Below are 25987 nucleotides of genomic sequence, written 5' to 3'. Positions count from 1 at the left end.
GTAAGGACTGCAGTTTCACTTCATAAGGAAATAGTAACATCTAATAAATGGTAACATCCATTACTCTATGGAAAACATGCAGCAGCTTTCTGCTTTTCAAACTATGTCAGTGGATTAAAAATTGGGTTTGCTATTTTGAAACCTAATAATGTTACAAGTTTCCTAAGAACCTGCAGAGGGACTACACAGAAAAGTGCCATAAAACCCCTCACTCCTAGATCACCAGATTTGGATCTTGTATACGGGAGGTATGAACTAGACATATGTAACAGTTTTGCCAAAGTACTAGAGCTGTTGAGGCTAGCCAGAAAACATCACTGATCTTTTACTTCCCAAAAAACTCTGTAGCTTTATGCTATCTTGCTATGAATCTGCAATAATGACTGCTAATTTATTTAGACATTCAAAATCTCCAACTGGGTAGATACAGCATACTGTAAATGGAAAATTCAGCATGCTCTGATACAGCTGTCTTTTTTATTGGTTCATGTTACGCACAGAGATCTTCAGAATGACTCACATACCATTTAACTTCTACTCCTTTTTAAGAAAACAAATTGTTATATAATCAGATTTAATCAGATAAAGCTATTTGACATTCTTTTCTCATATATTTTTCAATATAACATTATAACCAGTGACATGAATTTATAATAATTACCCAATTACCACAGTTTATTACAATTCCCCCAAACTGTTATTTCTTTTTAAATTGGCTTTAACTGTAGATGTATTTATTATTACACTCCAAGCTAGATCTGCAACAAGAAACTAGCTTTGCACTGTGCAGTTTACTTGTATCAGATCACATGCCAAAGTGATATCTAAGTCCTAGGAGGCCCCAAAGAGGCAGAAGTACTGACAAAATTTATGCTTTAAGTTGCCTCAATTTAGGGTCAGATTTGTGGAATGAGCTTGGCAAGAGCATGCCCATTTCTACTTTCTTTCCTTAAACACATTTTATTTCTAGGAAGAATGCAAAGAAATCATTGAATACTTCCTAAATTTTCCTCATTCTAAAAACATCACCTCTTCATAATTACACTGGGATAAGACTGAACTTATTTCAACCACTTAGCTTACACAGATATTCAATCACTTAGCTTACAAGCACTTTTGTTTTAAATTTATAAAGTTTATTGGAGTTTTTGATCTTCCTATTGCATAAAATACTGGGTTTACAGTTTAGTTTCATAAGTACAAATCCCTTTTCTTACGTTGGCAAAATTCATATCTTTGATTCCTGAACTGTGCTCATCTTAAAGTAGTAGAACTCATTTTATTTCACAGAAATAAATTTCTCAGGATGTTTCTTTACAAACTCAAAAGTATCTACAAACAATATAAAAATAACCCTTTATACTTTCATATTACTAAATTTTTCATCCAATTTTCATCCATTCCATCCCATGTATTTCTGAACTATCCAGGAGTGAGACAGACAGGCAGGTAGGGTGTCTTCAAGCTTTATGCAGTCTGCAAAAGCTCTGCAGGATAAATTTTGTTTTATTACAAACTACTCTGTGTACATGTGATAAACCAACCAACGGGCAATAAAATACCTTGTCAAACACATACAGCTTTCAAATATCTTGTAGACAAAACTACCCAAGACAAAAAAGATAGAGATTGGTAGGGAATCTCCTACTATGTGGTAACTGAAGAGGAGATACGGGGGAAAAAAGAAAAAATAGACCTAGTACCTTCAAACCTCATTTTGAAAATCAGAACAACTCACTTCAGGTTATTCTTAGGGTACAAGGGGAAAAAAAAGCATATTGTAACTTCAAGAGTCTTCTTTAAGATGATCTCTTATTTTATATGCAGCATTAATGTACAATCTCCAGACAACAGTAGAGAGAAAATAGGGCCAGTCACACACTTTACTTGTGTGACTTTATTAATAGAGTGGATTATTAATAGAGTGTCATTTGTGTCTGTTATCAAGGACATTATATAAGAAACTGGCACATGCATGCTTAGAAAGATTTTGAATGGAATTCCTATACAAAAGACTTTTTTTGAAGTATATACCTGAATACATAAAACAAAGTGAGTGACATCGGTCCACAGCCATCCTTTGCTCTTTGCTTACAAAATCAAAATATTGAGAGCTTGAATGCTAGCACAGCAGCTTCACTTAACAAGGGTCTAGCCCAGATTGACACACTCAATACTCATAAAAACATTTTTCTTAGAGCCTTTTCAGCAAACAGCAAATCCCAGTTAATCTGAAGTAAGCACTTAGTATGAGCTGAAGTACAACAAGCAAAGGCTGAATTACTCTAATAAAAAATTGAAAGCTGAGACAATTTACATTTAATACCAATCTTAGTTAACTGGAAGCATCACACACACATCGCCTTTGCTCAAACCACTAATACATTACATGTTCATCAGTCTAATCTTTTATCACAAGAAAGCTTTACTAGGCAAGATCAATTCCTTGATGTCAATGAAAGAAAAGACACTTCAGTGTCATTGGCAGCACCCTCAAGACTTTCACTGTAAACACTGAAACTAGTTATGTAGGAACAATTATCTTTTTTTTCCTTTTCCCCTCTCTACGTAAATGAATTGTAATGATACATTTTAGTGATAGCCTTTGTATCCTCTGGTCATAGTTTCTGATCAGGTAAACTGTAAGCCATTGCAAGAAGATCCTGGTACAAAACAAGATAAATTACAGTGTTCAGAAAGTTGCCTTTAAAAAAAAAGGTTTTAGCATGTGGTGGCACTGACAAACATATTTTCTAGAGCTGTACCAAGTATGACTTCTATTCTTTTACTAATATGAAGCCAAGACGTTATGAGGAAAGTTAATAAGCCTACAGGTATCATACATTTTGATGGTTGTTCATATACAAATACAATAGCATAATGCTGAACTAACAAAATCTTACATTTTCTACACATTATGAGCAGTAAGATATTTGTGTTTCTCCTTTCCAGTACATGTCTTTCTGTTAGATCTAGTCACAGAAATGAGGATGGAAATTCCCCATTTCCTAAAGGGATTGCGAATAGTGGTCATTAATATTTTCTGGCTGTTATTAACAAAGTAAATAAATCTTGCTGATATTTAGCAACTTTGTTCTTATTAAACACTCACAACATTTGTGATACATATAAAGTTTACCATATCCTGCTACTTGCAAAATTCTTGGTAAACTGTATATCAGTTTGAAGCAAACTGCCTAATTGAGGTACACGTGTTTCCTATGCATTATAACAGTTTTAAAAGATCAAACACAAGGACTTTCAATTGCACAGTTGAAAATAAGACCATAAACTCCAGTTAAACAAAACAATTCTATAAAATATTTATATGCAAATCAGCCTATCACACTGAGTCATGACCATATTCTTGTGCTCTCTTTGAATTGAGAGCAACAGGTTCTCTCTTCTGTGAGACATCCACTGCTTCAATTTTACCACTGCTGTGCCAATCATAATAAGTAATCCTCTTTTGTTGCAACAATAGATAACTCTTTGTTAACAGACTTCAGGTTTCTATGGGATCTATCAAAAAATAATTTTACTTCTCAGTACACCATTATTGTTTACATTTGTCTCCTGTATTTATTTTTTGCTTTTCTAAATACTGCTTTCTGTAATGGGACCAAAAATTCACTAGAAGTACAAGTCCTTTATGACCCATGAAGCTATTTATACTATACCTTCTTTTTTCACCTTTGTTCCGTGCTTTCATATTAAACAATGGGACAGCACTATTCATTGGAAAGCTTCTATGCTACTGTCACCATATATAAATGTATTACTGAAATACCATCATACAAATTTTTCTTATATACAGTACAGTCTTACTCTGGAAGACTGAAATGCACAGAAGTTCTTTTTCTATTGCTGATCTCTCTAGCTAACCCTTGGTTTCAATTATATATTACTCTAATTATAACCCTATCATCAACAGTTGCTAACTGATCATAGAATTCATGTCAGAAATAAGATCTTTAACACAGAAGGGTGGGAGAAAAGGTTGCTTTTTTTCCCTGCCTTCCTTCTACTATAATTTAAAATGTTAATTTTTTAACACCCACAGCTTAAACTTCAAAGCCTTTTTCATTAATGAATTTCTTGTCTGATGTTAAAACTAATGTATATCATGGCAAAAACATGAAGGCAAAACAGGATTTCAGTCATCTTTCTTTAACTATAAGTGACAATAGCAGGAGCTTCACAGAATTCCTAAAATTTGCTGCACAAAATTTAAAACATCTTATAGACAAAAGTGGTATGGCATTGATATTTTACTGTGCCAGAGTATGGCAATTCCATTTTATTTCTCATTAGCATAAACAGGTCTGCAAAGACAGACTTTTGCCTGGAAGGAGCACATACTCTACAAAGGAAGATATAGTCTCATCCCAATTAAGTAACAGGACAATTTGAAATGAAATGCGTAACTATTGCTGTTATCAAAATTCTTAAGAATAAATGGACACCCAAATCTGATTTTAAACCAGGCAAGACAACATGCTTCAGATGAGAGTGGACAAGAATGTTTTCTTTTACTACGATACTCTGAATTTTATTTTAGGTTAAAAAATTTTTCTTTTTTTTTTTCTTCAAGTGTTCAATTCACTATCTATATGAAAAGACTTAACACTGGAAAACATTAAGATATTTTCCTTAGAAAGTTCTAGAAGAAAAATGTTAATCATCAGCAAAACAAAAACATATTTGGTAAGTGTTTTGGGGTCAAAAATCCAGTCACTTCTATCTCATTTTACCTGCAAAAGTATAATAAAGAATGCAGATTCAGTGATCCTCTGTAAATTCACCCGAATTTTCCTTACTCTAGGGTAAAATAAATTTTTATACCAAACCGAACTAGATATTATTTAGGCACACTGTTTCAACTTCTCTACTTCTGGCTGGAGTTTTAAGTGCTACAATAGCCAGGCATACATGAAAGAAGAATTAGATGGACAACATTGATGCATCTGTTCACTAATTCACAAATGCGTCTTCCTTTTTGTTTCCTACCCACTTTGAAGAGTATATGTCCTACATTCTTTATCAGACTAGCTGGAGCCCAGAGCGAGCTTCAAAGAAAAAAGTAATCCTGTGAAGAGCAAGAAAGACTGAAAAGCTGATTCTCCATCAGGGCTTGGCAGAATGTTTTGGAATGTAGAAAATAGAAAATGGAAGCCTTCACCTCCAGATATATAAAGTCCAACTCAGGCAAGTAACCATCAAAATACATTGTTACTGTACAAATATTCCAAAGACTGTGTAAAAATGTATGGTTGTGTCAATCTTATTACCTGTATAGCATTGCCAAAATGAGAGTCAGAAGACAGAGCAGCAAACATAACAAAAGGCAAAAGGAGCCCAGCTGAGAATAGCCAGAAGGAGGCTGTAGAGATGACCATCCTGAAGACTTTTTCTTCAGCTCAGACTTGAAGCATGACCAGATGATGGACAGAGAAAGAGCACCATTGCTTTATTGAGCAATTGTTCTCAACGTTTCCAATGTTCCAAGGTTTTCATGATCATGACATGTAAATTTGTCACAGTATTAATTGTGGTAAATGTAAACAAATAAAGTTTATTAAACCCCTGTAAAATATACTACAGTTAAAATTCAGCATTTTAGCTATATATAGATGTGAACTAGAAAGAGAAACCTACAAAAAATCAAGCAAAACTGCAGGAACCATTAAAAGTACTGAGAGATAAAGGCATTGCCATAATTCATACTAAATTTATGAAAACTTTTAGTTTATTTTATCTCCCCTTTTTGTTAAAGAATAATGAAAACACTTTGGCAATGGAGACAAAGGTTACTTATATCTGAATAAAAAAAGTTCTGAATGCAAGCTTTTGAAAAAGGAGCTCTAGATTATCCAGAGGACTGTATAAAAATGGTATAAAAATGAGAAGTAAAGGAAGAATACGCAGGAAGGTGATAACATTTACATATGGCATAGAACTTTGGGTGATGAAAGAGAAATAGGTCCGTACTAAAGCAGATCATCAAGAAAATTTAGATATGAATGGATATATAGTAATGGGAGTATGGGTAGATAGATCACTGAGCAGTTTGATTCAGAGAAATCTTAAATGTCATAATTTGAAAAGCGTGGCAGACATACCATCTGTTGTAATCCTGTCAGAGCTCACAAATTAAGCAATCTTGATCTGGATAAGTAATTTGCTTCATGTCACTTTCATAAGTAGCAGTACCGGTGATCTTACAGGTGGGTGGCAGTTTTCTTTTTGAGTCAGTACTGAGTCAATACCTTCGCACACTTCTGGAGGATGTTTTTAAAATTACTATTATTTTTTTAAATATTACAAATGCCAGTTGAGTCAAATTCCCAATAGGTAATTATGTCCTACCTATCTCAACTCTTTCTCCTGGGATGCTTGGGAGGGAGGGGCAGAAAGGGTTTCTTTTTTTTTGGTGTTTAAGCAATTGTGCCTCTCTGTTCAGACCTTGGGTATCAAAACACTTTTGTCACTGGTGATGTGGCCCTCCTATTTAATGTATTACAGCAACGATTTGAAAGTCAGGGCTGTGAGCCACAGGAGGCCATTACTAACAAAGCATCTTTCTCATGCTTTTAAGAAGGACTGAGCTTTCCTGCTAGCTCTAGCCTAGTCCAGGTTGCTCTTTTGAGACTTCTTTTCTAAAATAATAACCTGAAAAGCTTAGTATTCTTTTTGCATCCTGTAAAACTCTTTCACACAATTCTTATCCAAGCTGTGGAAAGCATTAAGTCTAGTAGGATAGCAAAAGTACCGCAAAATGACCTGGACAAGTTGGAAAAATAAATATCTAACTAGCAATAAAAGCATTCAGAAATGATGCCTATTTTAACCCAGCTGAGGGAATGTATACTGCCGAAAAAAATGAGAACAGTAAGTTTATAACGGTACATAAATATCAAACTGCAATTTTTTCAGGCACTAATCAGAAATTAATAGCACAAGCTGAATTTGGTAGTATCAGCAATATAGAGTGCAGACATAGCCTGCATCTCTCTATATACATATTATAGAAAAGAATAGATAAAACAGTGAATTTGAACTGAAGATAAAGGGTTGGGGGAGAAAGATGCTATGGTAGTGAAAAAAGACACTTACAAAAATTCTGTGGTCAGCTTATAACAGAATAGATCAAATAGCTTTCCACTAATTTTAAAATACAGGGAAGATGGGCAAGAGTGAAAAGAAAGGTAGGTGTGATAGAAGTTCTAGTGTCTCTGAAAAAAGAAGTAAAAGTTACTATAGCAGAAGGACAATAATAAACAATGTTTGTATGAATAATATGGTAGAAAAATCAAGATGTATTTAAAAGACAGCTTGCTGAAAGGAAAACATTAATATAAATTAAATCATTAGCTCTGTACCTTCCTTAAAATATTTCCATGGTTCTACAGCATCTGCTAATTAGTATTTACTATAGAAAACTTAAAAATAGAATAGGCAGGGGCAGATATAACTATATTGTAAAATACCAAAAATAATGATAATGCAAATCAAGTAAGTTGTTATTTGCTGTTTTTATATTCTAAGTTTACTTTCAGAAATTCCCGAATTTTTTAAAAAAGTGTCACTGATGTATTCTGGAATCCCCAATGAAACTAGAGGGAATCAGCTGCAACCTACAGGAAAGTATGTCTACAGAGAACAAGAATAACAATGTTTTGAACACCTTTGATATGCCTATATTTCAGCTCACACAGAAGACCCTCTTAAACAGCTAGGAGTACAGAACTATCATTTCAGCTACTCTTCTGAAGATGTGTTCAATGTGCTGTGTTAAGAAATTGGTTTGGAAGAACCAATCAATTCAGAAATCCATGATATCTCTTTTATTTTATTAACAGTTTCTGTCTGTAGATGTCAAAACTGTATAGTGCTGCCTTCCACGTAGTTTAACATGGCTTGCCTGGGGTTATTTTCAAGGATTCCTTCAGGGCAAGAGGGAATGGATGTACATGTTATATTACCACCTTTCACTGTCACAAGGCCTTTCATTTTTAACTTCTGAAAAACAAACAGGAAAACACTAACAGACTCATCTATTTTGGATATGATTAGCAGAAATAGCTCTAGAACGCAGAATTATGAGTAGTGCAAGACAAGGGACTCAGCTCTGCAAGAAGCAATTACTTTGTCCCACTCTCTCTCTGATAGGAAAAGTGCCAGATCATGATCTCAGTTACACTGTTGAAAGCATGAGAGTAGATTATGGGCCACAGAACATAATTCTGTTCACCTTTGAAATCAACACTTTCATTTCTAATGAAGATAAAATGAAGCAGACTTATCTAGCACAAGAGAAGAGAAAGCCCATGAGGATCTCAATGCTTCTTCATAAAGAGAGAATAATCAGCTGGCTCAAAGTTAAAATAGTCCCCACCATAAAAAGATGTACATAATAAACTGTATCATAAAGTTCTGTGGTATTATAACTTTGATTAAGGTAGAGTTATAGAACTTGCATGTCCAGATTATTTTAATGGGAATCAGTACTTGTGAATGAAACCTCATCACAATCTTTTTCACTGTGCATCATTAACCCAGAAGAGTACAGATCAACACTGGTGCCTGGTTTAAATGTGTCTTTACAGTGTCATGAAAACATGATGTACAGTCTAAAGTAGCATTCATGATGTCATAACTAAAATAAATATTAAAATAGCTTCAACATTCAAAACAAATAAAACATGCCAAATCTTGCAAGTCTTACATGTATCCAAATTTTCCCTTTTGTGTGATTTATCCCACTGCTAAAGAATTAATTAGGACTCAAAATCAGATTCCAAAAAAAGGGAAGAGAAAAATAAAGGATGGAAGAGAGCTGAATGAGATGATTGCACTGGTGGTCAAGAGTAAACATTTTTGTCACATCTATAAGTAAACAAAAAAGCATTAGAGATTTGATAAAGCTGATTGGCATCTTTGACAATAACTATTTTCACTTTACTTTTAAGATGGAATAGAGAAAAAAAAATTGGTATTTGACCCATTAAATAGAAGAGAAAAGGTAATAATACATCCTACTTAAAAGAAAGACTGTGTAACAGATAAAGGGCAATTCAATACAGATAAAAATAGAAACGTGCTGACTTTGACGAGTCACTGTTAATCAAATCCAACCACTTCATTAAAAGATTCAGTAGAAAAGGTATGAGAGATGTAACGGATGGGTTTAAGAGGTGTCATAAGCATGATGTATGAGGAAAACCTGCAACTAGGCTGTTAAAGTGAACTTCATATATCCGGGTTGTAACACACACAGAATACTGCTGGACCACATAGAAGATATAACACTGCAATTCCTGCATTGCAATTTAACTATTATTTACCAAGGACAATTCAAAATAAGGTGGTCAGGAACCAGTTTTTGTATTGAACGAGATTGGTAGCTTTTTGACTACGGTACTATGACTGACCAGTTTGATTTGTTCATGTTGGACTATGAGTTACTGTCTTCCAAAAAGGAAGAGGTTAGGAGCATCATCTCTGAAGGCAAGGGCAAAGGGAAAGAGGTTCTTGTGTTCCCTTCACGTCATAGGACCCCTACACTTTCCCTCACACAGGGGTGAGAGAGTCACAGCAAAAACTCCACAAGATGAGAGGGGCAATGGCAAAGCTTCAGGGAGGATGAAACCCTCCTGAGGAATGAAGCAAGAACACGCAGAGCTTGCTGCAACAATTCAGAAAGTCACTGAGCTGACTGAAGCCAATCCTGGAAGCAGGCTTTCCCTCTTTTAGGACACTGCAGAAAGAAAAAATCTGTTTATATGAATTTTGAATTTCTATTCTGTTTTGCCTATTAATCCTCAATTTCTTTAGATTTCCTCTAGTTTATATCCTAATAAAATTATTTTAGATTTTTTTACTTGTAAGAGTTGTTGTCTTTGGACAGCAGAAAAAAAGACTGAGGCATGTTTCCCTGACATTTCTGGCTCACCTGGGATTCTGCCATAAATACAAACACACACAAAAATAATTCTTGTCAGACAGGGCATTTATATTTATGACCATTGCCTTAAAGTTGTAACTGTGTCGTACTAAGAACAATTTAACCACGCATAAAGAGAAGTTTGTACATAGGTCCACTCTGTCCCATGGGAGAAGACAATGTGAAAAGGCATAATTCATGAGGTTCTCCTGAGAATTTTCTTAAGACTAAAAAAAGTGGGAAAAAAAGATGAGAAGTTGGAAGGAAAACAAGACAGCAGATGTCTGGAGTCCTTTCTAGGAAATATGCTTAGCATTTTGGGCAATCTGAAAACATTTATGTCATCAATTGCTGAGCAGAACTCTCCAGAATGGAAGGGAGCATGTTCTTTCAGAGGACATTAGTTTTTAATGGCATCTCCATTATGGTGTTTTGGGGTTATGGTTTTTGGTTGTGGTTTTTGTTGGCAGGAGGCAGGGAGGGATATATAAATAAGAGAATGCAAACTGTTGAATGATACCAAAAAAGTGAAAGTTGTAATCTGTAAATTAATTTTAACAAGATGAATAAATTAGAAGTTTTGAGAGAAAGATAATCTATATATAACTTCAAAAACCCCAAAATGAAAATATTACATGTTTCCCATGAAGGCAGCCTAAAGAAAGATATTATGAGCTTTTATCAAAAAGTAAAAGTTGAACTACACTCTTTAAAAAAATTATTAAGTATGTTAGCAGATGTTAAACATACATGATAATTACTTTCTATAATGAATAATAGGTTAGATAAAACATAAAGAGGTAAGTGGAAATACAGATAAGAAATTTAAGATGCAGGATAACAACAGGAAAAAAAGCCTTTCTAGATGTATACTAAAATATCAGCAAAATGTCCTGTGATATCAATTCTGTAGTGAGTCACAGCATAATTATATTACAATTTAAGTTAAGTAAAATTTGCAGAGGCATACAATTTTTCATGGTTTCATTCAGATGGATGCTGATTATCCCTGACTCCCATCAGTTTCAATAAGAGAAAGATCAGTAGCAAGATGCATTACTTCCACAAATAGTAATCATAAGTACCATAAGAAGAGTTGAGGAGTACTAAGGACTCCTAAAATTACCAACTGGATATTATCAGAAACATTATTAATATCTGACCACACACGCAATAGCATTCTCTAGGTTATTTTATCATTTTTCACATGCATTACTTAAATACAATTTTCATTATCATCCTTTGAAAGTCAAACACTATTTCTTAGTATTTCTTTAAAATGTCTTACAGTATATAACACTATTCATTATTTAAGACTGGCTCTTAGCCACTCCATAGTTGACAGCCTTAGACATATACCCTGTATACTTTCAGTAGAGGAGTAGGCTATTTTTCAACAAAATAGAAATTCAACAGTCACAATTTGAGTTCAGACTTGGACTCTTTTTCTTCTTCTTGTTGCATTTTTCCATTTGGCAAAACACTAGGACATTGTTCTGAGTTTGACCCTCCCTGAAGTGAATAGCTTAACTCATATTGAGAACTGTATAGTGCAAAAAATTAATTTCTAAGTAAGAGCACTTGCTATGATTTTGCAAAATCATATTGTCACTACTGCTTAGTCTGATTAGTTTCCTGTGTATGTGCTGACTTCTGGTTATGATGGTCTCTGACGCACTTTGCTGAAAAAAAAAAATTATCTCTCTTCCCAGGTCAATGCTTGTCATGTTTTTTCAGAAAGGGTACTACTATTTACACAACATTATTAGTCTTGAGATGCACAGATGTGGTTCTTGTATAACTGAGTAAATTATTAATTCCCAGAGTTACACAAACATGATCGTAGTTTATAATATAACCATAGTAAAGCCTAGAATACATTGCCTCTGGGGACATCTTAAATTATACAAGGACTTAGGGCTTTTGAACGTTTAAAATTGCCTGAATAAGTACAACACATTATTTGGTGGTTAAATTGCGACATAAACTGGAGCACACTATGTTGAAGTTAATATTTATTTAAGTACTAAATTCATTTTCCATAGTGAAATATAAAACTCCACTCTTTTTTGTCCAATTATTTTTCTTTTCCCCAAGGTTTTATTTTTATTACGTTGCCTGAATGGATACTAAATTACTGCTACATAACAACCTTTAAGCAAATGTGAAACTGTAAGAACCAAATAGGGAATATACGATGAACAAGATTCAGAAAGGTATGGAAAGGCCAAAGAAATATGGGGAAAAAAAAAAAGAAACAAGCCAAGGGAAGATCTAGAAATAAATATAGGGGGATCAAATCAGTGCAAACAGTGAAACATGTAAAATAAATTCTGAAGAAAAGGGACTTTGGGGACGAATTTAACTCCATGTCTTCACACCCATTCTTTTTTTTGTATCCAGACCCCATTAACTCTTTCCTCCACCCTTTGTTAGTTTATCTACAAAGACATATTAGATGAATATCACCTATATATATTTCAGTGCTCTTAATTTTAGTGCCTCACTCCATGGATATTGGATCTGTCATTCTCTTTCTATATTTGAATCATAACTAAACTGTTAATATTAAAGAACTAACCTATAACATAATTTTTGCTTAAAAAGACATCCAATTATTCCAGTTTGTTTATGTTTTCCTTAGGCTAACAAATAAAGGATGAATACATTCATCTTCAGAATTATGCGCTCCTGTCACTGGAAGCTTTTACTCCCTTTACAGTTCTTATTGCACCTGTACACAAAATGCACACACAGACATCATCCCGGCACTCAGGTAACACTTTGCAGACCTGTCTTTTTATGTTGGTGGGTTGTCAATCCAGCACACTGTCACACATTCCTCCTCTCCTACTAAATATAAACAAATTTGGCCAATTCTAGCAATTTCAACTTTGCTTTGAATATCTGATCACCACTGCAATCTGACTTCAAATTGGGCATCCCATGAGTCTTAAAAAATTCCATACTCAACTCTCTTCCACCTGTGATAAGTACTTCAGAAGTGTGACGGGTTGGCCCTGACTAATAGCCAAACTCCCACCCAGCTGCTCACTTAACTCATTCTCCCTTCACCCCCCACAGCAGGACAGGAGGAGTAAATAAGAGGAACATGAATGAGAAAGCTCATGGGTTGAGATAAAGACAGGGAGATTGCTTACTAATTACCATGGTGGGCAAAACAGACTCAACCTTGGGAAATTTAGCTTAATTTATTGCCAACTAAAATAAACAAGTAATTACTAATCTGAGAGGTGGGAAACAAAAAGACACACATTATTAAAACAACAGCTTTCCTCCCCTCCTTCCCCAGGCTCAACTTCGCTCCTTCACTCCCAACAACTTTACCCTCTGCCCGAGTGGTGCAGAAGGTTGGAGGGGTAATGTCAGTACACACCAGTTTATCTTTGTGTCTCCTTTCTCCTCACCCTTTGTCTGCTCCAGCCAGGACTCTCCATGGGCTGAAGTCCTTCAAGATAAATCTGCTCCAGTGTGGCTGCTGTGGATATCTGCTCCACCATGGAGCACCTCCTGCTCCTCCAGCCTTGGACTTCCCCCTGCTGTTTCTCACTCTTTTTGTTCTCTGTTCCTCTCTCTCTGGGGTTTTATGCCCTTTTTCGAATGTTTTTCCAAAGGTGCCATGAGTGTGGCTGAGGGGCTCAGCTGTGCCTTGTGGTGGGTCCACTGGAACTGGCTGGAACTGGCTGTGTCTGGCACTGGGCAGCCCCTGGCTTCTTCCCGCACAGGCCACCCCTGCACCCCCTGCTGCCAACACCTGGCACCTGCACTCGACACAAGAAGTTTCTCTGTTGTGGTTTTTTTTTTTTTCCATTTTCATACTCAAAAAGTATGTATCAAGCTTTTAAAACACTTGCTCTTTTCACATCTGCAAATACAGTCAACTGAACCTTTCAGTTTGAAACTGAGCTGTTAGCTTCATTATTTCCATTCATCATTTCCTTTTTATTTCTCTGTGTCCAGATGCATGTTCCTGTTTCTATCTACAGCTCATGCCATGTATTATACTTAGAAGTGATTAGTAAGAACTCAAAATCATTATTTATGAGCATCATGAATATTTACAGAAAGCTAACAAATATTGCAGAAAGGAGATTGTGAACGTGGGCAAGACACTTTTGAATGTCAGTCATATGATTAATACCAAATTAACAAAAGCAACAATTATTTAACTGAGAACTTTTCAGAGGATGCTGGTTTTATCCTAAGGCTCTTGAGTGACTTAAAGCTGCCATTCAAGCAAGATGAGCTTTGAAACTGCTCCTTATTTTACAAAGCACCACTGTGGGGAAGCTCAGTTTACAAAAAGAACTGATGTAAAAACAGCAAACAAAACAAAGGTGATTTGTGAGTCCAATGCTGACCATACTTTGGGCTGTGATTTTGTCCTCATGTGCTTTTATTGCTATATTTATTCTTTTAAATGATTGGTCTGTGAAACACGTTTTCTCTATATTTAACAACAAGGGTTTGAATACACAGCAAAATAAGAACAGACTGAGTTTGGCAGCCATATCATTTCATTTCTTTTCTTTGAAACATCAGGAGTATGGAGCTTGTTACATACCACTTTTCTATTCTTTATGAAAAGTTTTGATAATAAGCTGTTAAATAGAGCTTTCTCTTACTTACATTGATATCTTCCAAATCTAAGCTATTCAGAACGACATTGTTCCTCTTCCAGATGATAGGAGGTCTCAGTGTTCCCTGGATTGCACAACTTAAGACAGTACTTTGTCCCACTGTTGCTGCAGTGGTGCTTAGTTTTTGATCTTCAGGCAGACTCAGCTGAACTACCTCTGCAAAAGATATATAATTTGTAAGATTAATTAGCAGGCAGTTTCATAAGGTTAATTAGCATGCAGTTTTTGTACACTGCTAATTTAATGATTTTAATTGGAATCAAAGTAAAAAGAACTTCCAACAACCACAGGAAGTTCAGAGTATTTCAAATAAAGGTCAGCATGACATTTCAATTAAAGTGACTGACAAGTATCACCCTGTAAGAAGAGAAGCATTTAACATGAAAATGAATTTCAGAGCTAAGACTGTAATAAACATGACAGTGTATCCAAAGTCAGAGACTGGAAGTTATTTGACAGTTAAGGCCAATGCGGCAGAGCAGTTAGGACCTTCATCTGAACTAAGATGGCAGTACCGTTATAAGAGTCATTCATATGAATTCATTTTCAGAAAATAAAAATACAAACGGAGCTCAGAGTACAAAACATGCAGGACTGAGACTGAAATGGACAACAAAGTGAATTCTGCACTCAGAATATAAAATTAAGGTATAAGATTTCTTTTCTGGTAAGCCAGTTTTTATGGGGCTTTTTCCTTGATATCAGTGAAAACATGTTTTCCAGATCAAACTGACATTAGTAATTTCTCCCATTTCAGTCTCAGAAGAATATGCATTAATCATAGTCCAAACACATTAGTTAATATCATTTTTAAGAAACAGTGTTAAAATAGTTTCTACTTCATTTCTCTGGTCAAACATGATTCCTTTTACAACTGCAGAAATTCAGAGTCAGAGTAATAAATAGTTGTGTACTTGAATAAATCTCTCTAAATACAGAAAAAAAACGGGGGTGGGGGAGAGAAAAACTGAAAAAAACAGAGCATGCTATTGCATCAATTCTGAAACTGCTCTGTCTGCCAAGGAACAGAAGCAACAACCAGGATGGACTATAGCACCTGGCAGAAGTACAGAGTACAATACTGTATAACAGTTAAATACAAACCTGAAGTAAATGCAGTGTGTCACCTGAAATACCGTGAATTATCTCAATCCACAAATATTTGCTGCCTATTTTTTGCATTTACTGTACAACACAGTAGAAATTGCTAGTGTTGATAAGCCCTATTTGATAAGCCCTTGGCAAGCCCTATTTCACAAGGCTTGCCAAGCCGCTTTTAATTTATTTAGTATTACCTAAAATACCACAATGTAAAATACCTGTAAAACAGTAAATTTAGAGGAGGTAGTTTCAAAAGTGTGTCACACATTTTTGTTTGGGGTTGGAGTGTGTGTGTGTTTTGTTTTTTTCTTCAAGATAGACAAATTGCCAACAAATTTAGAAGCAAACCCACCAAGAATACATGCAAACATGCATGTTCTGCATGGATGTATGTGTATGAGAAAATCCAATCAATATGAGAAATTTGGGGAACACAAAATTGCTTTTTCACATTCATAGTTATTGCCTGAGTCATGAAGACATTTCAACGTTGCTCCTGAAAAGTATCTAGTATTTCTAAAATTAACACCAGTGCAGCAAATTCAAACTCACTTAATATCCTGTGAGAATGAAGACAGTTTATGGCACGGTATGTGAAACACCTAAAAAACCTTGTGATTGCAATACAAAATAAATGTTACAAGTTAAAAAAAAAGAAGTAAAGAAAATCCTAATGAAATTAAATTCAGTATGAACAAATATGCTGGTAAATACAGAGTATGCAGTCTTTAAAGGAAAAGTATTTTTATATTTAATTTAAGGAAACCTTGTCATACAATTTTGGAACAAATCTACTTGATGCAAAAACAAGTAAATAAAATTAATATTAGTAGAGAATTACTCTCAACCCTTTCAACTTAACACTATGGAAAGTACATCTTCCCCTATTTTTGATTGCCTCTGGTATTACATATTGCAAGAAAAATAATGCATGACCTCAGTAACTACCTTTGTACTATAACACAAACTAAAACCAAAGTAACTGAACAAATTTCAACATGAAAAACATAAATTATGTGAGCATCCATGTTCATTTCAACCCAAGGAAAAAAAATTATCATTTTTCAGGTTAACCAGAAGTTCATCATTATTTAAGTTTTTGAATAATCTTTTAAAAATTTAGATATGCGTGATGGGAGTCCAGACCTTGAAATTTTCTTCGCTAATCTATGTACTAAACAGCTCTAATATTAATAGAAGGCCACTTCACTTCTATGCCCCACAACTCATTTGGATACTTACATAAAAAAACAATGATACACATTTATTTGATGGCACTGTATACTCTTCCCTCTTGTGTAATTGCCTATAGGTTAGCGCCTGAACAGCTGAGAGTTGTCTTTTCACTTGAGGTATGCCCGATTAAACATAACCTATTAAAATTCTACATTTGTAAGGATTTTGTCATATTAGACAAAAAAGCTATATAGGAATTGAAGATCATCCAAACAGCAATTTTTCCACTCAGCTGCTAAAGCATGAAAAATCTCTACATTTTTTATCTTTCATTTTTTAAGTAAACTACAAAAGGCATCATGCATCTATTCTCTTTTAATTACTAAATGACCTTCTTATAAGAGAGACAATAACTCTTCCATTATAGCAAAGCAGCAACCTATGCACAAGCTAAGATCCTTTATAGGTTCTTTTTAGCCACATAAAAGCAATACTTTGTAATTAACACAAATATTTTTTTTTTTTCAAAATGCAAGCATCAGAGAGGCATCTCAATATCTTCAGGAAAGAAAGCTTTGTTGTTTTATAATTAAACTCAATGGTTCAATTTTGTATGATTAAAAATATTAATTTTATATTTAGGCCAAATAAAACCCTGATTCTTTTCTTTTCCAGAAGGAATGTTCTATGACTCAAAACTCAAGTGATACCACCCACTAGACGTGCACAAATGAGATTGACTCATTTTTTTCTGTCTAGATGCATTATCTGACACAATTTGTTACACTAAGGAAAAGGAAATGTATGAATTAAGTTGAATATTGTACTATTTACTGTAGTTTCTAGAATTTACTGCATCATGCGAAGCATTTCAGCTCCTGTGTTATAGGAGATGGTTCTTCAATGACACCATCATGCAGACTTCCTGAGAGGCCACCTGCAAAGCTACTGAATGATTCAAAACTTCTGGTAGACAACTGATACTACAAATATTTTCCTTCTTTATTGAATTCACTATGCAAAGATCTCAAAATGTAGATAAATCTTCTGATACTCAGTTTATAAAGGGGTAATTATCTGTGTTTTCCAAAGTCACTATTTAATTTAGGAAAGTCATGAAGTAATGATCATGAAACCGGCTTGTACTATAGGGCCCTCTATGAAAAATGTTAACCTTCACATGATAAACCAGGATAGTAAATTTAAATTCTACAAGATTTCAAAGTCTTTTTTCAATTAACTCCAGTATTACTATGGATGCCTGTATACAGAAGGCCAGTAACTATTATTGACATGTTTATAATTTTTAATTAGAGTGCAACACTAGAAAAGGGAACATCTATCAAATGTAAAACTTAACATTTGCTACCTTAGCAAAGATTGTATTCTGAAATAAAAATAGAGAGATGTTACTGTATTATTTTGTTGACACTAACAGTTCATCTGATTTTTTTTTAAACTGGCTTATTTTTAATAGCCTTGCATTAATAATAATAATAATAATAATAATAATAATAATGGTGATGATGATAACACTAATTTTGCCAGAGGAATTCCCCAAGAATTATTTAAATCATTTCAATCTTCAATACAATATTTTTATATTCCTTTTACAACTTCTATCACATGCCTATATTGTAATAAAACAGCCAAATGCAAAATTTCATAAAATTAAGAAACAGTTGTCCTACCTGGAACTGGTTAATGCACTGATGTTACATATTTCTTAAAAGTTATGAAAAATCACCCCAGTTGTAATATGAAAATTAGAATCACTGCTCTCCCTCAAAATACTGAACAACATTTAAGTAAAAAAACTTCATATAGTACACAATTATGTATATTTTAAATGTTTATTTCATAGGAAGAATATTATATATAAGTTGTATTATAACTTTTCTTATTTTCTAAAGATAAAACTATTGCATATATTTTCTCCTTATTGGGAAAAAAAAAGAAGCACTCAACCCAAAAAGCCCTAAGCCTACAAAGTAGTACCTGGAGTAGAGCTCTTTGACAGATAACTCCCTGAAAATCCCTGTTCATGAGCTGTCTGCAGCCAGGGTGGAAGAGGCAAACACTGCTGTGGGGGGAAGGGTATGGTGTATGCAAGCATTCTGAGGTGCACAGGGCAGCACCTCTCTCAGGGCTCAGGCTCCATGACATTTCTTTGGAAACAGAAAAGATAGGCCCACGAACTAAAGTATACAGTTACCATCTCTTCTTTCCTCCCTGAAAGAAATAAACCTGGTTCTGAAAGCAAATACTTTTTTGCCAGAGACTGAAGCCATGGCACTGGGAGATATCACCTGCTAGGATGACTCCTAGATTTCTCTCCATGTTGCCCTTGTAGAGCAATGATAATTCTTTGAAGTTTAGTCTACACATTTTATTTAATTTTAAATGAAAAAGCAGAGTAAAGGTTTAGAAAAATTGGAAGTTAAATGAATTCAGTTTACTAATACCAACACCAAGCAAAAAAATACATTTGGATATTGTTGCTTACAGAGCTGTAATATTATATATAAGTAGCCAGTAGGTTTTACCTTTTACAGCTTGTCGTTATCAGAAGCATGAATGCCCTACCATGGTATACTGTATTAATGAGTTTGTTTGTAACTCCTCCAGATGCAATATCAGTCTGACACGTATCCCTGGTTCTTAACTACAAAACATCACTGGATATGTTCTTTCCGATAAAGGGGAAAAAGGCAAACAAAAAAATGAAAGAAACCTATTTAAGTAAAAGCTAGAGGTATAGTTAGGAGATGTGGACAACAGAATAGGTTACAGACAGCTGTGTAAAAATATCTGGTTGGAAGTAACATAAAAATAAGTGATTATAAAAGAGGACAAAAGTGGTGAAACCAGACTAAGTGTTAACTACTGGGAAGACATTTTAAAACATTAACACTGACCAGGAAAAAAGAACTCTTACTGAAGGGGCTCAGAAATACCCAAGATTAAAAAAAAAAAACCTAATGGTTTAAATATAAGACACTCCTGCGTTGCTTGAGGAACGTGTGTTAGATGGCTGAAAGGGTTTGACAAATCTCCTGGCTGCTACAGCCATTCTGCAAACTCCCCTACCCTTCATTCTGCTTAATGGTACTGAGTCAAGTTCTTCTGGTTCCTCCCACCATGTTTTTCATTACTGAAGGTATCATTGTATTTGGTCCAGCTTGAATTCATCCTTCTTGAAAACACATGAAATAAAACCGTACACAATATTTCGAATTTTAAAAGTGTAATGTATCAACTAATCCATATATTTCCTGAAAGACTTCAGTCAATATGTCTGTAGAATGCAATTGCCATTTTCACATTGATCTCATCTGGTTCCTCACAGTCACCTTGTGATTGACAGTTCCACACAACTTTCTTCTACTCTGCTCTTTCCAGTAGATTAGTTCTCAGCTTGAAGTATAATTTCTTACTATTAACGAAGTATAAGATCTCGCACTTTGTAACATTACTTTTCATCTCACTTTTACTGTGCCAGGCTTCAAGGTTGTCCAATTCCTCTACTATAGTAATCCAACATTTCTCTGTATTGATGATGACTCCCAAATCTTGGTCTTTGAGAGACTTCTCTTACTTTTTTTTTTGGTCAGGGTATTAGTGAAAGCATTAAATAAGTTTGCTTCCCAGGTGGTCACTGGAGAACTTCACTAATCACTCCTTCTCAAAGTGATATTTTCCCATTTCATTGAACCCATATGACCTCCCTTTCAGACAGGTCCTTATTCATTTTATGATTTCTCTAACTCCCAGTGTTTTAGTTGACTGAACAGGTTCTTATGTGGCATCATACCAAGTGCTTTACTGAAAATGATGAAAGTACTTCTTTTCTCATTGCTTCTCTTTAGTTATCTAGAATCTATGTTATAGACCTACTTTTGCTTGTCCTTCAGTTAAAATTAGATCAAATTATGATCAGTTTTTCTATTATAATTTTCTAAATATTTTCTCATATAAATATCTTTATTATATCTTTCTAAAACACCTTCAGAACTTACTGAAACCAAATGCAAAACATCACTAGTCCTACTGAATCAGCAAAGAAATTGGACAATTATCTGATGTCTTCTGTTTTTTGGGATATGTTTTGTTTTGCAATACGTCATATCATTGACATATGTCACCACTACTACATACATCTTGTTACTTTTGGTTTTAAGCTTAAAGCATTTGTCCATCTCTGTCACATGTCCCAAAGACAGGAATTTTTGGAAGATATAGACAATGCATTCAAATAGCTTTCCCTAAATATCTTACAACCTAAAATACATGAAAACATACGCAGTAAGTGTGTTCACTTATAAAGCTTTTAGCTCCACACGCAGCTCACCTTAGGAAAATTTTTAAAATTTATCGACCAATACAAGTGAAAGCAGCTAAGCATAAATAATTCTGAGGAAGGAATTACAATCCTGCAAATGATGATCAATTAGAATAGAGTATAAGTGCTTCAATTTTCTTAGTTTGCCCAATATTTAGTAATTAAACTGTGAAAGCCAGGGAAAAAGAGTTTTCAAAGCTGACATTTTGAAAAAATATCCCAACAGCAACAGGGATAAATCAATAATGGAACCTTACTTTAAGCATTATTTTTTCAAGAGTCATACATCTTGGGTTGTCATTCTTCATATAAGCTAAGCTATATCAATATTCTTGTAAGCCAACAGATAAAATTATATCACTGTATTTTTAAAACATAGCAGGAGGGGTAGGGTAGTGCTAGGGAAAAAAAGATAGTGATAGCTGTGCAGTGCTTTGATCAACGTTTCTCTTTTCTTAACCTCAAGTACAAGAGGCTGATACACGTAACATGGAACATTCTGATGCTCTAAATTGAGCACATTTATAAAAAGAGTTGTTACACTTTGATTTATTTGAGTTTTCTGAAGAAGTTAAAGAATAGGTAGTAAACTGGGCTATTTCAGTTCTCTCCCTATACATGAAAAAAAATCTTATCTCCAACTCCTTTGATGTCCCAAAACAGTCTGTAGGGGACTGTACACAATCATAAAACTCATTTGTGATCTTAGAATACCAAATCAGGCTACTAGGAGGAGAAACACTGAAGCATATAAAATTTCTTGAGATTAAGTGGTTCCTTACTGTATCTTATGACCAGTAAAGAAAAGCCACAATATCACTCTGAATAAAAGGTTTTGAAAGCTAAGAAGTATGAGAAAGTGTAATATTGGGACTTTGTATATCACTTTATAATTGATAATCTATTAAAGGGAGGAAGATCTTATGCAACTGTAGACTGTTTCGGTTAATTTAATGCCATTAACAAATGTACAATTTGAACCTTCTCATTTACATAAGTTGTATTTATTCATAGCAGCCACAAACCACTCTTCTGAGTATAAACTAATGAACATCATGCAGACTGGTACTCACTATCTAAAATTAAGACCACATCAAGCCTGTATTTATTTTGTTTGCCTATTTCAAACGTAATTTAAAAGCAATCACCTTTTAAAACCAAGCAAAGAAGCCTTTTGTCCATGGACTACTATAAACTCTGTACTTAATGGATAGCATTACTCGATGGCTTGAAATAACTGAAATGCAGCTAGGTAATGTGCCTTTTCCTCTTCTGGCATTGATCCCACTTTCCTCAAAATGAAATAACAAAAGCTTTTTCATCAGTGTCTTTTTGCTGTTCTTTTACAGCAATTTTAAAATCAGCACACATCACCATTAGCATGACTAATTTTGTCATTTTCTGCTGTGTCTTCTGCTTTGAATTTGTTGTAAACATATTATTCGCATATTTAGTAGAATGTTTCAGTATGAGAACTAACAGAACATGGTTCATGAGTAGCTGTTCTGTAGGGTCTTATGCCAGCAAAGGAGTCTTTCTGTTCTCATAATCCATTTAATAGGACACACAAGAAAAAAAGGATAAATAACTTTTTCACGACTCCTTAACGTTTTAGCTGCAGAGCTTGGATTAAAATTCAGGAAGTCTTACTTCCAGCCTTATGGCCAGCATAGCAGAGGATTCTACTTTTATATTATGGCAATATGGTGGTTATTCAAAACCAAAAGCTCTTAACAGACTTACCATCATAATTAACAATTATTCATCTTTCATCTTTGCTGACAAGAGACTGGAAAATCATTTTTTGTTGACAATTATAGTATTGTAATAGCTCATGTTTTTAGGAAGTCCTGTACAAACCAATTCCATAAAGAAAATTAACAGAAACCACAAAATAAAACACAATCCTGCCTGCATTTATTTATAATTCTGATCAATGAGATTTAATGGAGAGTGATTGATAGGTCATGCTAGGAAACATTTATTTTATGGAAGAAATTAAAGTTTCTCTGAAAGACAAATGTGAAGCAAAAAACCTATGGTTTCTATTTCCTCTTTACAAATATGGAATGCAGTATTCTTTATTCAAATACCTAGAAACATTATGAATGCTTCAGGTTTTAAAAATCAGGATAAAGTAGAGTATGTCAGCTGACCGCTTGCTTTAGTGAATGTAGCATCAAATTCTTTTATTATAGAAACAGCTTTCATCTTCTGATTTTGTTAGGACCAAAAATGACCACATAAGCAAATTTAAAAAAAAAAATCAGCTGAAGTAAATAAAAGGACTAAATATAGACGATTATATCTTACAAAAAATTACAGATGTATGCACTAATAAAGTGTTTACCATTACAGCAAAGTCTATATTTCTTAATGGTTCTTTGAAGCAGTAAGAATGAATGTAGACTGTGAGAAGTAGTTCAAGGACTTTATGAGACTGAGAACCTGAACAATAAAATGGTAGATAAATTCAATGGGGGGGGAAGTATTATACAACAGCAAAAGCAATCCTCCGAATCTAGATCAATGGGCTGTAAGTTGATTTGTCAGGAGAAAGACAGTGGAGTGATGATAAGCAGTTTTATCAACTCTGTCCTCTTTAGCAGAGAAAAATTCAAATCAAAGACTAGGAATTCTTAGGAAAGGAACTAAAAGCAAATAAAAACCCCATAATTTTGCTCCATGGTTTGTTCACGTGAATACCATATGCAGCTCTGGGTCCCCTGCAAAGTAGGTAAAAACTCAGGAAAAACAAGCATGATAAGGGTATAGAGCAGTTTAAATACGAAGAATTATCAAATAGGTTTGGATTTTTCTTTTACAAAACAGATGATGTAGAGGGCTTTGACAGAAAGCCCTTTGGCTGTCATGGAAAAGCTAGAAAAGGTATTGATGGCTTATTGTTTCTTCTAAGACTGGAAAGCCATCAAAATAAGCAAGTGGGAGGCCAGGTTCAAAATGAAGGACAGTAGTTTTCATGCTTGAAGTGACAGATCTGATAAAATTCTGCTAAAAGATATTGTGGATTCCAGAAGCTTATGTGTGCAGGAAGAGATCGCACAAACTCTTGGGAGACTATGAACAAAGTATAATGATATTATTCTTACACTTCTCTAGACACCAACTTAAGTCCATGGTTGAGAGAAAGTATTGGACTAGCTGGACCTGGGACCAGTACAGCCATTTTTATAGTCTTAAGGCATGCTTCTTTATTTTACATGGAATTCACTCAACAAATGCGATTTCTGTTTTCTTTACAGGGTTTACATGCTCTAGTTTTAACTAAGTGAAACATAATTTAAGGTATTTTAACAGTTTTAATGAAAAAAGTAATTTAACTGTAATGCAGCTGAATTAATAAAACAGTATGTACTACCTCCTGAAAATCATTTTACTCAGTAGGTGAATTGACCCTTCTGATATTTTTAATTGCTTTTAATAGGATTATCTCTGAATGGCAAAGAATCTTTTCTGTATTGCTTACATATTACAAATGCTTGTTTTAACTATTTTTTTTTAAATGTGAAAGATGGCAATCATGAAAATCAGCAATAATCACTGCTTGCTAATTTCTAACTCACAAACTGATAAAACTAAAACAAAATTTCAAAGCTCATTATACATGTGTTTTAAATTTCATTCTTACTTTAATTAAACAAATTTCACTTGCTATGTCCATTGAATCAAACTCCTCCTCAAGACCATGTGTTTCTCACAAATCTGCACAGCCTAAAGCACTCAACAGGACTCAAGTTATAAATGAGTGCAACATGGACTATAATGATTCACTTAAGTCTTTATAAAAATCAATAAAATATATACTTTCACTTGCTCTGCAGGGCACTAGGATGATTAAAAAATAGTTTAGAAGCATTATTCATGGAAATATGGGGAGTCATTGATTCTTTAAGACTCCCTTGTCATCGTACACAGAAACACAGAATGTTTGTATGCAGCTGTGGGCTGCACCTCATTTAATACACCACACAAGATCAAAAATTGCCAGAAGTGCAGTATTAGCAGCATTGACTGACAACCCAAATATATTCATCAGGTTTCTCAGGTGACCGCCCTATCATGGTTAATTTGTATCAATACCTGAACTACATCTGACAGTTGGAGAATTGCTTTATGGACAGGAAATATATAAAATAAGAAACTTGTAAAGATATACCATTCAAATCTGGCTAAAGGCACTTTGGAAAATATAAAGAAATATCTATATGTATTAGGCTTTGCCTAATATTCTTGTATCAGTACTACAGGAATACTAGGTAAACCTGAGCATGAAAAGTATCACTACTGCTTATGGTAAGGATATTTATGATAGTGCAGATAAAGGGTTCACCCTACAGATTGGCTTGTTATGAGAATCCTTTGAAGTTGCAGAGGCCATTCCATTCTTATGAGAACTTTTTCAGCCTAGAGGAAAACACAGGCCAAGAAAGTCAACTCACGATCTATATGGCTTCAAAGTCTTCTGTTGCAGGGGAAAACAGTAATCTACTCCCCTAACATCGACAGCCTGTTTCTCATAGACTATTTATTAGGGATAAGCAAAACAATCCAAACTTTGCATATCCTGAGTGACAGACTAGTTCTTTATCCTTATGAAGAAGAATGGGAATTTACATCTACATTTACATCTACATCTACAGTAAACGAACCGGAAAATAATAAATCTCCCTCCCTCCTGTTTCTACAATCATCTCACCAGACTGAAACTGCCTGCCCAACCTTAACGTATGCTCTCAATAT

The 25987-nt window shown here is 34.4% G+C and overlaps 1 protein-coding gene across 3 annotated transcripts in view; it reads right to left on the bottom strand.

Annotated features, from left to right (window-relative positions):
* FSTL5 (follistatin like 5) overlaps nt 1–25987 on the bottom strand; it is a 311987-nt gene that overhangs the window by 86755 nt on the left and 199245 nt on the right. For all 3 annotated transcript variants that reach the window (XM_072862012.1, XM_072862015.1, XM_072862014.1), the window contains exon 6: nt 14597–14763. In XM_072862012.1, the coding sequence (XP_072718113.1) occupies nt 14597–14763 (167 nt within the window). The remainder of the gene's footprint in view (nt 1–14596; nt 14764–25987) is intronic.

The sequence above is a fragment of the Ciconia boyciana genome, chromosome 5 (assembly GCF_034638445.1).
Source record: "Ciconia boyciana chromosome 5, ASM3463844v1, whole genome shotgun sequence".
Classification (NCBI taxonomy): Eukaryota; Metazoa; Chordata; class Aves; order Ciconiiformes; family Ciconiidae; genus Ciconia; species Ciconia boyciana.
The sequence above is the reverse complement of the archived record's forward strand: the minus strand, read 5'-3'. Positions and strand labels throughout refer to the sequence as shown.